This window comes from Giraffa tippelskirchi, chromosome 3 (genome assembly GCF_054371585.1).
Source record: "Giraffa tippelskirchi isolate mGirTip1 chromosome 3, T2T-mGirTip1v1.2.pri, whole genome shotgun sequence".
NCBI classification, from domain to species: Eukaryota; Metazoa; Chordata; class Mammalia; order Artiodactyla; family Giraffidae; genus Giraffa; species Giraffa tippelskirchi.
The window spans coordinates 9191041-9204816 of record NC_137277.1 but is presented as its reverse complement, the minus strand read 5'-3'; the positions used below and the strand labels follow the sequence as shown (position 1 = coordinate 9204816).

The window sequence follows — 13776 nt, the reverse complement described above, 5'->3', positions numbered from 1 at the left end:
GGTCTGTAAACAGGTGGGAGCCCTCACCACTGGCCCCGACGAAAGCGGTCAGAAGCCACGCCCAAGTGCTTGTCTCCGTTCCTCTCGAGGAACCATCCATCCTCTACAAGTATCTATGGCCACAGTTCAGCGAGTTTTTTTTTTTTCTTTTTTCTCTTTAACTTTATATTCCAAATGGAAAAATGGTGCAATACTCTGGTAATAATCTTCTTGCATTAGTCCATGATAAAAAGCTGCTAAAGGTAGGTATACATATTATTTCTCCAGAGATATACACTGTAATTTTTTTAAACGCAATTAACAGAGTCCTTGAGTAAACATTTACACATGAATTGTCACCAGCCCTGTCCTATATGAATTTTCTTGAACGTATAGGATTAGCTAGAGGAAGGGCAGGGACACTCAGTGCAAAGTTAGAAGCTAATAATAAACAACAAACATTTGACCAATGCGCCAAAAAAAAAAAAAAAAAAAGCACACACTGAATAAAAGGGAAAACCCACAGTCACATCCCTCACACACTGAACACACGAACACAGAAAGGGAGCAGGCACACACGCACGCACACACACACACGCTTCCGTTTCAACACACACACACTTACACACATATAGGCTGTGAACTTAGAAATGTTTCCTAGAGCCTGTTTCTGCGTACTGGTGTCAACCTGGAAGTGTAGAATTAGAAAGTGTTCACATTTCATTATTGGCCTGCTGGATTCAAGTATTTGCATGTCTGATATGTCTTTTCTTTTTTAAGTTTTAAAAAATATTTTTTTTTTGGGATTAAAAAAAATGACATGAAAAAGTAATGAAACAAGGGTAATGTGCATAGGCGGATCCGTGGGAACAGAGAACAGATCACAGACCGCTCCTTCCGCTCGGCTCCCAGTCGGGGGCCGCCGGGACCGCGTCCCAGTGGTGGACGCCACCTCCCCCTGATTACGGGGCCGCCTCTGGTAATGTGCATAATCGTCACAGGCTCGTTTTAAATAGGCTTTCTCGTCTCCCTCCCTCCCTCCCCACCCCTCCCTCCCTTGATAAAATAACCCTTTCCAGCCCACAATCTGAAAAGTGCCCTTCATGATAGAACTATTCTAAGCAGCTTTTATACTTAAAAAAAAAAAATCAAAATGACAACACACCGTACAAAGATAAGACGACACAAAATAAAAAGCTGTGAGAAGCATCCTGTCATGACACGTGACGCTGACCCGGCGCGGCCGCACTGTCTCGGGGACAGTTCGCAAGGCCTGTGTGCGGCCAAGGTTCGTCTTCAGTACTGGACAGAGGTACTCGAAAGGGCTGCCGGGCGGCTCTGGTCAGGCGGGGTCCTCAGCAACGCCCAGGCTGGAGAGGGTCAGCGTGTCCTCCTGGTGCTGAGGACCGCGGCGCCTGCGGGGCCCCTCGGGGCTAGATGGACTCCCCACTGAGAAGGTCGCCAGGGAGCAGCGTGTTCAGCGGGGTGGGGCTTCCGATGACCCTGCCGTCGTCGCTGCTGGGGGGGCCCCACAGGCTGCTCGAGTACTGGGGGACCCCACCCCACAGCAGGTCGCTGCTCCCTTTGCCGGCCAGGCCCGGGGCGTTCCAGTGGCCCGTGTCGCTCCGCACCAGGCCGTGGGCGCTGCCCGAGGCGCCCAGCCGCGTCTGGCTGGTCCCCGGGCTGGGCTGCCAGCTGGAGGTGGGTGGCAGTGCTTGGCCTTGGGCTAAGAAGCGGTTCACTTCTTCTTCGCCGGCGAACTCGGCCAAGATGGTAGTGTTTCCCAGAACACACCTGAAAGGGCAGGACAGCGACGGAAGTAAGAGCTGGCTTTTTGAAAAGATAACACAAACTCGACATGTCTTTAGCTAGACTAACCAAGAAAACAAAAGAGGACACAAAATCGCAAAATCAGAGATGAAAGGGAGACATTATAACTGACAGCACAGATATCTGAACCCCCATGTTTAACTACAGCATTATTTATAAATAGTCAAGGTAGGGAAACAACCTGGTAGTCAACAAAGAAAATGTGAGAGGTGTGTATGTGTGTGTGTGTGTACACATATACACATATACACAGATACACACACACACAGTGGACTACTGTTCAGGCACAAGAAAGAAGGAAATCCTTCAACAAAACGGATTAATCCTGAGGACCTTATGCTAAGTGAGATAAGTCAAAGATCAGCTAAATACTGCATGATATATTTTATTTGGAACCCCAAAAAGGTCAAACTTGCAGAAACATTTGGGAGTAGAACAGTGGTTTCCAGGAGCTGTGGGTGGGCAAATGGAAGAGGCTGGTCAAAGGGTACAGACGTCTGGTTAGAAGACGACTACGTTCTGGGGAGGTAAGGTGCAGCCTGGTGACCACAGTTAACAGCTCTGTATCGTTTATGTCAAAGTTGCTAACAGAGCAGATCTTAAATGTTTTCACCACAAACAGGAAGTAATAATTATGTGCCCCATGTCCTGTTAGCTCACATGGTGGTGAGCATGTGGCAGTTAAAGAAATGTGTCAGGACAACAGGCGCTACACCTCTGAACTGACACACTGCTGTTGTGCATCAGTTATATCTCAAAACAAAACAAAAACTCAAAAAAACCCCACAAACACAGAAAGCAGAACGGGGGGTCATGTGAGCAGAGCAGCTGCGTGTCTTCCTGTGTCCCCCTTGTTGGCCTTCCCGTGCTGTTGTTTTTTTTAAAACGGGAAAAGGACAGCTGGAGGCTTCATGTCACAGGCCACCCGGAAAAAGTCCTGCAGTTCACGCTTTACTACTGCTGTTTCCAAGGCCAGAGTATGAGCTTTTTTCCCTTGTTTTAGATTTCTAGCAGCTGTGTGGTGGTGGTATCGAGAGCACATTCTTAAGGATGTGCATGGACCACTGAAGGTGGGCATCCTTTAGGATCAGTGCGGTTCATCCTGGGCTAAAAACAGGAATGACTGATTTCTGGGGCCCACACCTCAAGTGACGCTGCTGAGAAGGCCAACTCACAACATCTTATCAGAAGTCCTTTAATCAGGGGAGAGCAGTTGGCTGCAGGGAACACTACTAGGCCCAGGAGTGGGCACCACCAAGTCGCATGCTTGGGAACATCCGTGGAGAGAAGCTTCTTTCATCCCTGGGTCTACATGTGCTCTCCTGGGGACCCTCTACCTTTGGGGCGGGGGGGAGGGGGCAGAGCCTTGGCACTTCAGCAGCAGAAGAAACCGACATGTCACAAGACACCTATCATGGGGTGAATTGTGTCCCTTCAAATTCATATGTTGAAATCCTAAGCCCCAAGACCTCATTGTGCCTGTGTTTGGAGAGTCTTTAAAGAGGGAATTGAGGTCAGATGTGCTTTTGGTAAAGAATCCACCTGTCAATGCAGGAGACTCAAGAGATGTGGGTTCGATCTCTGGGTCGAGAAGAGCCCCTGGAGTAGGAAATGGCAACCCACTCCAGTATCCTTGCCTGGAGAATCCCATGGACAGAGGAGCCTAGGGGGCTATTGTCCATGGGGATGCTAAGAGTCGGGCACGACTGAGCAACTGAGCACACATGCTCAAGGTCGTGAGGGTGGCCCTAGTTCACTTGGACCACTGTCCCTAGAAGGAGAGGAAGTCGGGACACACTCAGACGGAGTGATGTGAGGACACAGCAGAAGGCAGCTGTGTGCAAGCCGAGCGGAGAGGCCTGGGGAGGAGGTGACCCTGCCCACACTCCACTGGACTTCTAGATTGTGAGCCAGTAGACCCCTGTGCCTGGGGCGCTTGCTGTGCCTCGGAGGCCCCAGGACCCTCCCAAGGCCCAGGCCTATCTGCAGGCTGCAGCCAGGGCGGCGCGGGGCGGGGGGGACGTACATGTGCAGGGACTTCTGGGCCTTGGCAGCTTCCTCCTTGGAGCTGTAGCGGACCACAGCATTGCCCTGCGTCAGGTTCAGATGGAATGTGATGAGGGGCCCGTGCTGCAGGCACAGCGTCCGCAGGGTGGAGCCGTCGATCTGAGTGAGGAAGAGGGAGGGCGGTCATGCTAGTCCTGGGAGGTCGTCACTCCACACTTCAAAGACGAGCTTCATGAAACCTGGGTCCACAGTACCCCGGGACGATGTCTCTCTTAAGAAGGCATCGTATACTGACTGTGATATTAACCTTGTGCACCTTGTCATTTCCCGTGTCATTTACAGTCTTGGACATTTCCCTCTAGTTCGTGAGCTGGGCTGTCAGGAGGAGAAAAACCTGCTACAGCTCTACCCGCCCCTCACCAGAGCACTTCACCCCGAGCCTCACGGTCCCGGACCCTGGGACACATGAGCACAGGCCACATTGTCCTGGAGCCGGTGCAGGTGAGGGTGAGCCGCTCTGTTTATCAGGGTGCACTCTTCAAGCCTCAGAGGGGTGAAAAGCAAACAGTTCACCAGAAAACGGTTAAATGACCACCGCTGCCCACACTGCCTTTGGACCAAGCGAGGCCTCAGGTTATGGACAAGGCCCTCGGGCCTGCATACCCCCACCAGCTGCCTGTACCTGGGGTGTGAGGTTGCGGAGAACGAGCCAGCTGCTTGTCCTTCCTGAGGCGTCGGTACTCCAGGCGGAACCTGCGCCCAGGGGGGAAGTCGGTCACCAAGGCTGCGCCGAGTCAGACCGCTCTCCCCAGCGTCCCCGGCCCCCACACGCGGCTCGGAAAAAGCCTGCGCTCCCAGCCTTGTCACCCCTGGAAACGACCCAGACTCGGGGTCCCTGCAGACCCTCAGGGGCGGGTGTGGTGGCAGAGACTCGAGAATTGCCCGGAAGTCTTGGTCTCCTCCTCTGCCCCTCGCCCCCCTCAACTTTAGAATCAATGTTCTAAAACCCCACTTGCTGGCAAAACAATGCAGACTCGCAGGCTGGCTTCACTCTCAGTGTCGTAAATTCCCTATGCAGCCCCTCATCCTCACGGTTCAGAGGGGGCCCAAGGAAGCCCCCTGGGACTGGGCAGTGTGCTCACACTGGGCATGGAGTCCCTCACGCTGGGTGAACAGGCCTCTCTGAGGGCCCAGTGTGGCCCCTCAGTGGGTGCCGAGACCCCTGGGACCTCCTAGCTCAGAGCAAAGCTGTGTATGCTAACACCCAGGGCTGATGCTGAAACACGGGCAGCAGAGCCTGGGCCTGGACAATCCTCGAGAGTCTAGGTGCCCCGGCCCCGCTCAGCCCGCTGAGGGTCCTTCTGAAGAAGCTGCTGGACAATATGGTAGGCACCTACCTTCCCTAAGGGGAAAGTGGGTTAGGCACGGACACTCCCACCCCTCACCCATCTGGACGCGAGAACGGATGCGTACCCGAGGAGTAAGAGCTGGTCCAGCCGAGGGGACTGGCTCCCCAGGCGGAGGAAGGCTTGGGGGTGGTCAGCCCTGGCGGGGGCCTTGTGGGTGCAGTAGTGTTTCTGGGCACCTTCCACAGTTCGTGAGACAGAGAGGCTTGCGTGTGGGAGGCAGAGCCAGAGGACCACGTTGATTTGATGTCTGACAGCTTACCTAGAAAGGCAGAGAAATGGAGCACAGGTATTCTTGAGACCGAGAAGTAAAAAAGCATCTGGGGCTCATGCCAGGAGAGCTCTGGCTCCAGCAGACTGCGGGACCTGAGGGAAGCACCCAGTCAAGCCTCCCCACATGAGGACATCGGGCAGTCCTCTGAATTTCTGTGGTGGCAGACCACCACACAGCCTGCTGGTGGCCGTATAGATCCTGCCAGGATTGCTGATACTCAATTTGCTACATGCATCAGACACGAGCTTGCCAGAAAAATAGCATTTTTTTTGTGGTTCAGTGCTAAAGCTAATTTCACAAATTCTGCTGGGACACGTCTTATCGCATATCAAATTAATCAAGATTGAGGCCCTCACACACACACATATATATATAGTCTTTGTGCTATTTCTTTAGCTGTCAGTCTCCTATCAAAGCAACACGCCCTTTGACGTAACCTGCCTGAATGTGCATCTCCCAGCACTATCTTCACAGCTTGGAGACTCGCTCTCTCCGTCTGTAGAAGTGGGTGTGGGCCAGGTGTCCCAAGGATTGGCATCTGGGCACCTTGGCTGGGGAAAGCCTGTTTTAAGGCTCTTTGCAGAAAAACAAAACAAAACAAAACAAAGCCCATGGTGACTACCAGCCCTGGCCCCTCCTGTGCTCAGGACCTGCCACCCAGCCACCGCAAGAGCCCAGCATGGCGAGGGCAGCAGGCAGGGTTGTTGCTGTTGCCCTGCTCCTGGGCCCGTGCTACAGCTTCATGACAACAAAGGCTCATCTGAGCACAGGAGTCCCCGATGAGAAAAACTGGAGCGTCAGAAAAAAACGGCCAGAGATAATGGAAGATGGTTTTGTTTGCTCATCTCTTTGGCCAAATGACTAGGAAGTATTAACGGCCTAATACATCCCCTTTGTAAACATGAGAGAAAGTAAAGATTAGAAGGACTAGAAATAATCCAGAAGCTCTTGCTCTCTTTTTTTAAATAAGATGCTAAATTACAGACGAATTACTTTCTCCCTGAGGCACTGGTATAAAGAGAATTCCTACAGCATTCTGACGCTGGTTTAAACAACAGCTGGACAAGAAGGTTGGTGGAATGCAGAAACACAGTTGAAGAAATTTATAAACAACTCTCTTTACTTAAATTCCACATCTTTTTGCAAACCTGTCCACATTGTATGTGTGTCCACATCTCTTTATATCCTTGTCTTAACATTTCCAGGTAAAAATTCCTTCAGAGTTATTAGACAAACAAATCAATTCTCAATTCTCCTTTAAGCCTAAAAGAAATGTCTTACTGGAAAGACTTGTAAAGCCTACAGTGAGAGAGGAATAACCCAGGCACCGCATGGATCTGAGCGATGGGAGTTAAGCTTGGGGCTTCCGGGGCCTCCTAGTCCCTGGTGGCCAATGCAGGTAACTGCAGTTCCCAGCAGTTGCTGCCTTCAAGTCTTGAGTTTTATATACCCCTGGTTTTGTGGTCATAAGAGGGTGGTTGCGGGCAAGTGGGAGGGGAGGGGGGAAGCAGATACGTTTAGGCAGTAGCTGTGTTGCGTCTTGCGCTGGGGAGCTTCTATAACCCCAGGATCTGTGTGACAGGAGGTGTCACCATTCCCACTCTCCAGAGAGGGGGTGAGCAGTGTCTGAGGCCCCACGGCTGCTTGGTAAAGCTCGGGCTCACTCTCCATCACTCCATGTGGCCTCCCAGCTCAGAGGGGAGCAGACGTCAGATCACCAGGAAAAGACAGGCCATCAGTTTTGTTTGGGGAAAGAAAGAAAAGGCTACCTGCACGTCGAGAGGCCAGGTGCGTACCTGCAACACTAGGAGCGGGCGCAAGGCTGCTGAAAGAGCGACTGTAGCCGGAGGCAGCGAGCGGCCAGGCACTCGAGGAAGGCAGCGTGGCATTCTGAGATGATGGTGGGGAGGACCCTGCAGAACCAAAGGCGGCACTCTAAGAAAGGCAAGCATGGGCCTGCAGGGCGAAGAGTCCTAGCAACCGAGAAGCAATCTCTAAGGCTGTGTGTACGGAAAAGGTGGGAGATGAGAGCATGGTGGGGCCACGACCACAGTGAGGACAGGAAGACACAGGCGCGCTGCGCCTTGGGGTGCCCGGGCCTTGCGAGAGGCCCTGGGGAAGGGGCTGGGGTGCGGGGTGTCGGAGACCAGGAAGCTGGAGAGAAGAGAATGACCACAGAGTGTTTTCAACAATACGTCAGGGTTTGGAAGGATCGCATGGATTTCCCCTTCCAGGTAAGATAAAAATAAGAACTCAAGGCTGACCTCCATCTTTTCATACCTCCAACAATACTTACAAAACTAAATAAAATGAAACAAAACTCCCAAGTTTTTGTTACAGATTTTGCCCTAAAGAGATCAATACTTTCCCTGACTCCTTGCCCAGATTCATATTTCTCTCTTGAACACAGGAATATCCAGGAGAAACCCTTACTCGCAACTGTGTTAACGTGAGCCACTGGGTCTCCAGACTCGCACCTCCTGCTGTTGAGGACCCTGTTCCTATCCTGGGAGGGGGGCTAACGGGGTGGGGCCCCCCCAAGCACCCCTGCCGGTGCTGCTTCCACGTCACCAGGTCTGTTCTCTGAGGAGAGCAGGAAGCAGAGGAAGGAGAAGGATGAAGCAGGGGGACAGTGTGTTAAAAGCAGGATGGACTAGAGCTCTTCTGACTTGGGAAGTGACTTGGCTGGTGTGTGCAAGCTGGCTGGGGGAGGGGACAGGGGCACGGAGCAGCCTGGTGGTCAAGTTTACTACCATGAACAGAATCTCAAAAGACATGGGGCCCCTGATGCAGGGCCCCACCTGGGACGGTGTGCTGAATCACCTCAGGAGTATCTTTCACAGGGACTATCAGGTGTGTGGCACCTCCCAGACTTGTGCAGTCTACAACCTGCACGGCTGTTCACAGCAGCCCTGCTGTAACTGACCTCCTCAGAATAGGGCACCAGAGCTGATGAATGTGAGAATGTATTTGTAATCTGCAGGTCTTTGATTTTAAAAGACGTCAGCTCTACTGACAACCTAACCTTAGTTCCTAAACCCTCTGCTTCTGTTTACCAACAAAATGCAATCAACTTGAGATTCCAAATTATAGACTATTTAACCCAACATGGTACTTCTTTTATAGTTAATGGTAGAGCACTTGGGTTTTAACAGTGTTCTAGTTTTGACATTTTTAGTGCAATAGTGCAATCTATCCCATAAAATGATGGCTAATCTTCCTTTTTAGTATTAATTTGTCAGGTGATGGCACAACTGCATTTTACCATCTGGCTAATAATATTCACCTCATAACGGTTAGCACTGTAAATAACATCCAAACAAATACGGGCTAACGTGAATTTTAATACCAACTCAGAGCTCAACACCAATGACAATAAAAACCAAAAATGCAAATAAAACCCCAACACCTAAGGTACTCAGTAAAAGAAAACAGAAAATTCCATTAAGAAAATATGTAAAATAAATAAGCCAACATCAAAGAGGTTAGTGGCATTTCTTACTCTTGAACTTCCAGGGCACACTGTCTCAATTTTTTTTCCTCTGTATTTTAGATTAAGCTAATAGCTCAAAAATACGACAGCCTTTTGTGGCTGGTCCCTGAGTGAGCTCAGTCCCGGGGTGCCCCTTGCGTGTGGGGAACACAAGTGGGTCCCGGAGAGAGGCGGTCAGTGGGGTCTGGCCATGGCTGCTTACTCCTGGCCCTGTGGCCATGGGGCTTTCTGTAGACAGGTTCTACGTAGAGATCCATTCCTTCTGCTCCCTCCTCTCAGATAACAACCAGGAGGTGGGGGCCCTTTCCCGGGCGAGGCCTGCTCTTGCGGTGGAGCTGCCTGGGACTCGCCCTTGGGTCACACAGGGCCATTAGAGGCTCTATCCTGCTGACGTCCCATTTCTGCCGGTGCCTCGGAGGCTCAGCTTCCCTTTGCCCTGACGTCTGTCTCGATTGCTCGGCTCTGCCCTCAGGACTCCCCTGCCCTCCAGGATGCCCGTGTCGCATCACAGCACACATGTGCTAAGGCGGAGGTGGCCTGTATGCCCCAGGTGCCGGGGACCTTGGGCTGACACTGGACACTGGTCAGGAAGCTCCACTCTGCACCAAGCAGCCTTGACTCTTTCTAAGGTCTTCTAGTGCCCGGATGGGCATGCTCACCCACCCTCCACAAGCCCAAACACACTGAATCACTCCTTCGCTCAGCACAGCTCTGCAGCCACACACAGCGTCCCAAGGGGCGAGTCTCCCCCGACCCACCCCCACCACCTCAAACAGGCTCCAGGTCCCATAGCCTCAAGCCCCTCTGTCTCACTCATCCGCCCCCAGCCGTGGGGAGGCCTGAGACTGCCCTGCTCTGAAACACTGCTGCCTCGCCACAGGAATGCCCTACACTAGACGGGAAGGCGGAGGTCTACGCTGCCCTCCGACCTGAGCCACAGGCATGCATGGTATCCTATCACTTCAAAGAACCACTGACAAGGAGGCCTCTCCCCACAGGCCATATGTTAGCCGGAAACCTAAACTAACGTTTCAGGAAATACCCGAGTGGCCTTCCCAGTGCTGAGCATCTCGGGCAAGCTGGCTATTCTTTCTGCTACTAGAACGCTGAGGAGAGAGGTCTGTCAGCACTGGCACTCCCACAGCGTCTTCACCTGCAGGTCTCAAGGGAAGGCGAGCTACTGCCCTCCTGAGTTCTGCAACTGAATCCGCGTTTATGTTCTGTAACCTCACAGCTCAGCTCATCACTTCCGCCAACGGGATCCTCAAGCCTACACAGGGTGTGCCAGGCTTTATAGCATCAGGAGTTTGTGCCAGGAAAAAGGTCCTGGGGAATGACTTCAGTCTTTTTACCAGACATTTTGAGGAAAGGAAAGATTGGCTGAGATGGATGAGTAAACGGCCAATTCACTTCCAGTTCAAAGAGATTTCAAGTGGAAACCTTTTCCTTAAAAAGCTTGATGGTGAACATTGTTTTATAACACAAGGTGTATAAGCATGGTGTAGTAATAAACCCAGCAGGGACACGGAGCCCAAAGCTATCTCTATTTTCCCATAGGCACTGGTCGACTTCTCCTTACGAGGCGCCTGATGGCGAGATAGCACTCCCATCAGATGTGCCTGACACGCACCCGCCTCGCCTCCCACGCCGCCTGCTGCCCCGGAGCAGAACGCCTGCACAGAGAACACCACGCAGATGCGGACAGGGCACCCCCTCACCTCCACTCTTGAGGAGGTAGCGGTTGACGTCCTGTATGGTGGTGTTGATGGTGGGTCCGGTGGGGACACTTCCAGGAGTGACATCGGGGTCATTCTCCGGATCTATGTTCTGAAGTCCTTTCCAGGGAACTCCAGGATGGAATTCTGAAAAATTCAACACATGTGAGTATTAGAGCACCTTCTTGCGGCTTCACGACAGTTTACGGAAATGTTTACAGTCTGCTAATTCTGAGGCACACTTTAGACTTCCTTCAGTAAGGCATCAGTCCTTCGGAGCAAACTAGGTATCAGGACCAAACTAAAACAGTGTTCATATGGGAGTATAAAGCCCGGACACACTCTGAGTGGATGGAACACAGCACCACCTCCCCCACTCTCCTCCCACTGATCTGAGGGCTACAGAAAAGCCTGTGATGCCAACGACACCCACAATTTATCTGTGAAGGGAATGCCAATGAAAAAGCCAAAGCCATGGGGTTCATGCTCCCAGGGTCCTGAGCTTGGGTCCTGGCTTCTCTCGGGCCTCATCGCTCCCTTGGGCTTGGCTCAAGTCCTGCTGCTGCACGGAAGCGCTGCACACTCTTACCTGGGGGCCAGTTGATGCTGGAGCCGTTTGAGATTTTATCACTGTCGGATTTGGCACGTGACCAGCTATGGGGAACAGCTACAGGAGGGCTGGCTGGTGACTCGCTGCTCTGGATTAAATCGTACCGGCCGTAGGAGTCGTCGATGGAGGACTTGGCTGGAGGTCCGATGCTCAGACCTCCAGGGATAGCACCTGGAGGGAGGGCAGGAAACACAGAGCCGAGTGAACGGGGCACCCCCGGCCCCTGGGCTGGGCCTCGCCTTCCCCTGCCAGCCTCCTGTGGCCAGCACTCTCCAGGAGAAGCGACTATTTCAGCCAGCCCAAACTCGCCCTTGAAAGACACTTTTTAAGAACTCTTTCAGTTTGTCATCTGGAATTCTCGAAAATGCACACCCACACCACGGTGGGGCTCTCTGGGGACAACCAGTGAGTGTCCGTGGTCAGCTGCTGTCCTTGCTGTTGTCCGCGTCTCTCCCCTTGTCTGCTGGCCTCCGTGTGGCCTTGGAGGCCTAACTCTACCTCCCCGAGCGACTGAGCGCTCTCCTCCAAGGAAAGGGCCTGGATAGCATGCGATGGTTTTCCTGTAGAACTAATCATTAGGGAGAATTTTTTCTTTTTAGAGTGCTTTACATCAAGAGAGAATTATGTTCCCTATCAAATTTCCTTTGCTGTTTATGCTACCAGGAAATTAAGAGCTAAATTCTCTTAAATGCTTACAGTGAGATCACCGCCTACGGTTATTAGCATTTTCTTTTTTTTTTTGGCTGAACGGCTTGTGGGATCTTAGTTCCCGGACCAGGGATTGAACCTGGGTCCAGGCAGTGAAAGTGTCCAGTACTAACCACTGGACCTCCAGGGGAATTCCATGGTTATTAGCATTTTTGCTTTTTATCTTTTCTAAGCATTAGATTTTCCTACTGCATTTAATCATTTTATTGAAAAAATTTCTTTCAACCAAATTAGATTTGGTCATTGACTAGATAGGGTCTTACATACTCTAATGAATGAAAGATATATTGTTGTTGGTGAGTTGCTAAGTCACGTCCGACTCTTTAGAACCAATGGACTGTAGCCCACCAGGCTTCTTTCCTCTATTACCTTACTGAGGTAACACTGGTTTCTAACATTATCTAAATTTCACGAGTACAACACTGCATTTCAACTTCTGTCCACACCACAGGGTGCTCACCACCAACTCTTGGTTTCCACCCATCACCACACAGTTAACCCCCTTTCCCTATTTCACTCTCCACCCATCCCTTCCCCTTTGGTTACCAATACTCTGTACCTCCATGTTTGTTTGGTTTGGCCTTTTGAAATATTTTCTGTTCAGATTTCAGCACTGAATTCTTAGAATAGAAATGCAGTGTAAGAAGAAAGGGCTTCCCAGGTGGCACAGTGGTAAGGAATCCACATGCCAGTGTAGGGGACACGAGAGATATGGGTTCGATCCCTGGGTCTGGAAGATCCCCTGAAGGAGGAAGTGGCAACCCACTCCAGTACTCTTGCCTGGGAAACTCCATTGACAGAGGAGCATTGTGGCCTACAGTCCATGGGGCTGTAAAGAGTTGGACATGATTGAGCATGTGCGTGTGTGTGTGCACGCGTGCGCACACACACACACAAGTAACAAAATGAGGATGATGAGCAAGTAGAACAGAAGCAACCAGACCCTGGGGCTCCTCAGCTCGGACATACCATGCTTGCTGGGGTTCTGGTCGAGCGGAGAAGCAGCACCGGGTAAGTTATCCATTGGGTTGGGGTGAGTCCACTGAGGGAGGCGTGACTGGGACTGAGACGGGTCCTTCACAGATAAACCACCAGTCATGTCCATGCTGCTGACATTCATGTTTGGGTTCAGTCCAGCTAAAAAGAAAAGCGCTATTAGGATATGTCTGCTCTTCCTCCAAATGATTACTGTCTAAAGCTCTCCTAGAGAAGCAACCTAAGTCTTAATTCATGGCCAAATATTTAACAAAGTGCAGACTCCACCACAGTGGGGGCGAGCTCGGCCTGGGGCTCCTGCTGGAAATATCTTCAGAAATTTTATACTGAAAACACCTCTGGGCCCAGCCCTTCTGGGTGCAGCAGAACCCATGCTCTGTGCAGACAGCGAGCCCCTCCCTTAGAAGGAGCCCTGAGACAGCCTCACTCGGGTTCTGCTAGAACGGCGCATGTGGTGGGTGCACGCAGGCCCTGACTCACCGAGAGGGTAGGGGGCGAAGGTGCTGGGTGAAGACTGCTGCTCTTTGGTCTGCAGCTCGGGGAGCCCGGAGGCCTGGGGATGGGGGGAGAAGCTGTCCAGGGCCGATTTGCCCGCAGAGGGGTGCAGAGACAGGTGTGGCGGGGGCGGCGGCTTCACGAGCAGGGCCTGGGCCAGCTGGCGCTGGTGCTGCTGGATCTGCTGCTGCAGGTTAGTGATTGTGCGTGCAACCTGCGGGTTGGGGGTGGGGAATGGCATGCAGTCAGTGGGGCTGGGGGTG

The 13776-nt window shown here is 52.0% G+C and overlaps 1 protein-coding gene across 14 annotated transcripts in view; it reads right to left on the bottom strand.

Annotated features, from left to right (window-relative positions):
* Positions 1–1092: 1092 nt before the first annotated feature.
* Positions 1093–13776, bottom strand: part of TNRC6C (trinucleotide repeat containing adaptor 6C) — a 115541-nt gene continuing 102857 nt past the window's right edge. For all 14 annotated transcript variants that reach the window (XM_081575641.1, XM_081575642.1, XM_081575643.1 and 11 more), the window contains 9 exons: positions 13499–13727; positions 12992–13159; positions 11294–11485; positions 10708–10851; positions 7293–7409; positions 5290–5484; positions 4499–4569; positions 3836–3975; positions 1093–1773 (listed from right to left, as the gene is read on the bottom strand). In XM_081575641.1, the coding sequence (XP_081431767.1) occupies positions 1413–1773; positions 3836–3975; positions 4499–4569; positions 5290–5484; positions 7293–7409; positions 10708–10851; positions 11294–11485; positions 12992–13159; positions 13499–13727 (1617 nt within the window). In that variant the 3' untranslated portion in view covers positions 1093–1412. The remainder of the gene's footprint in view (positions 1774–3835; positions 3976–4498; positions 4570–5289; positions 5485–7292; positions 7410–10707; positions 10852–11293; positions 11486–12991; positions 13160–13498; positions 13728–13776) is intronic.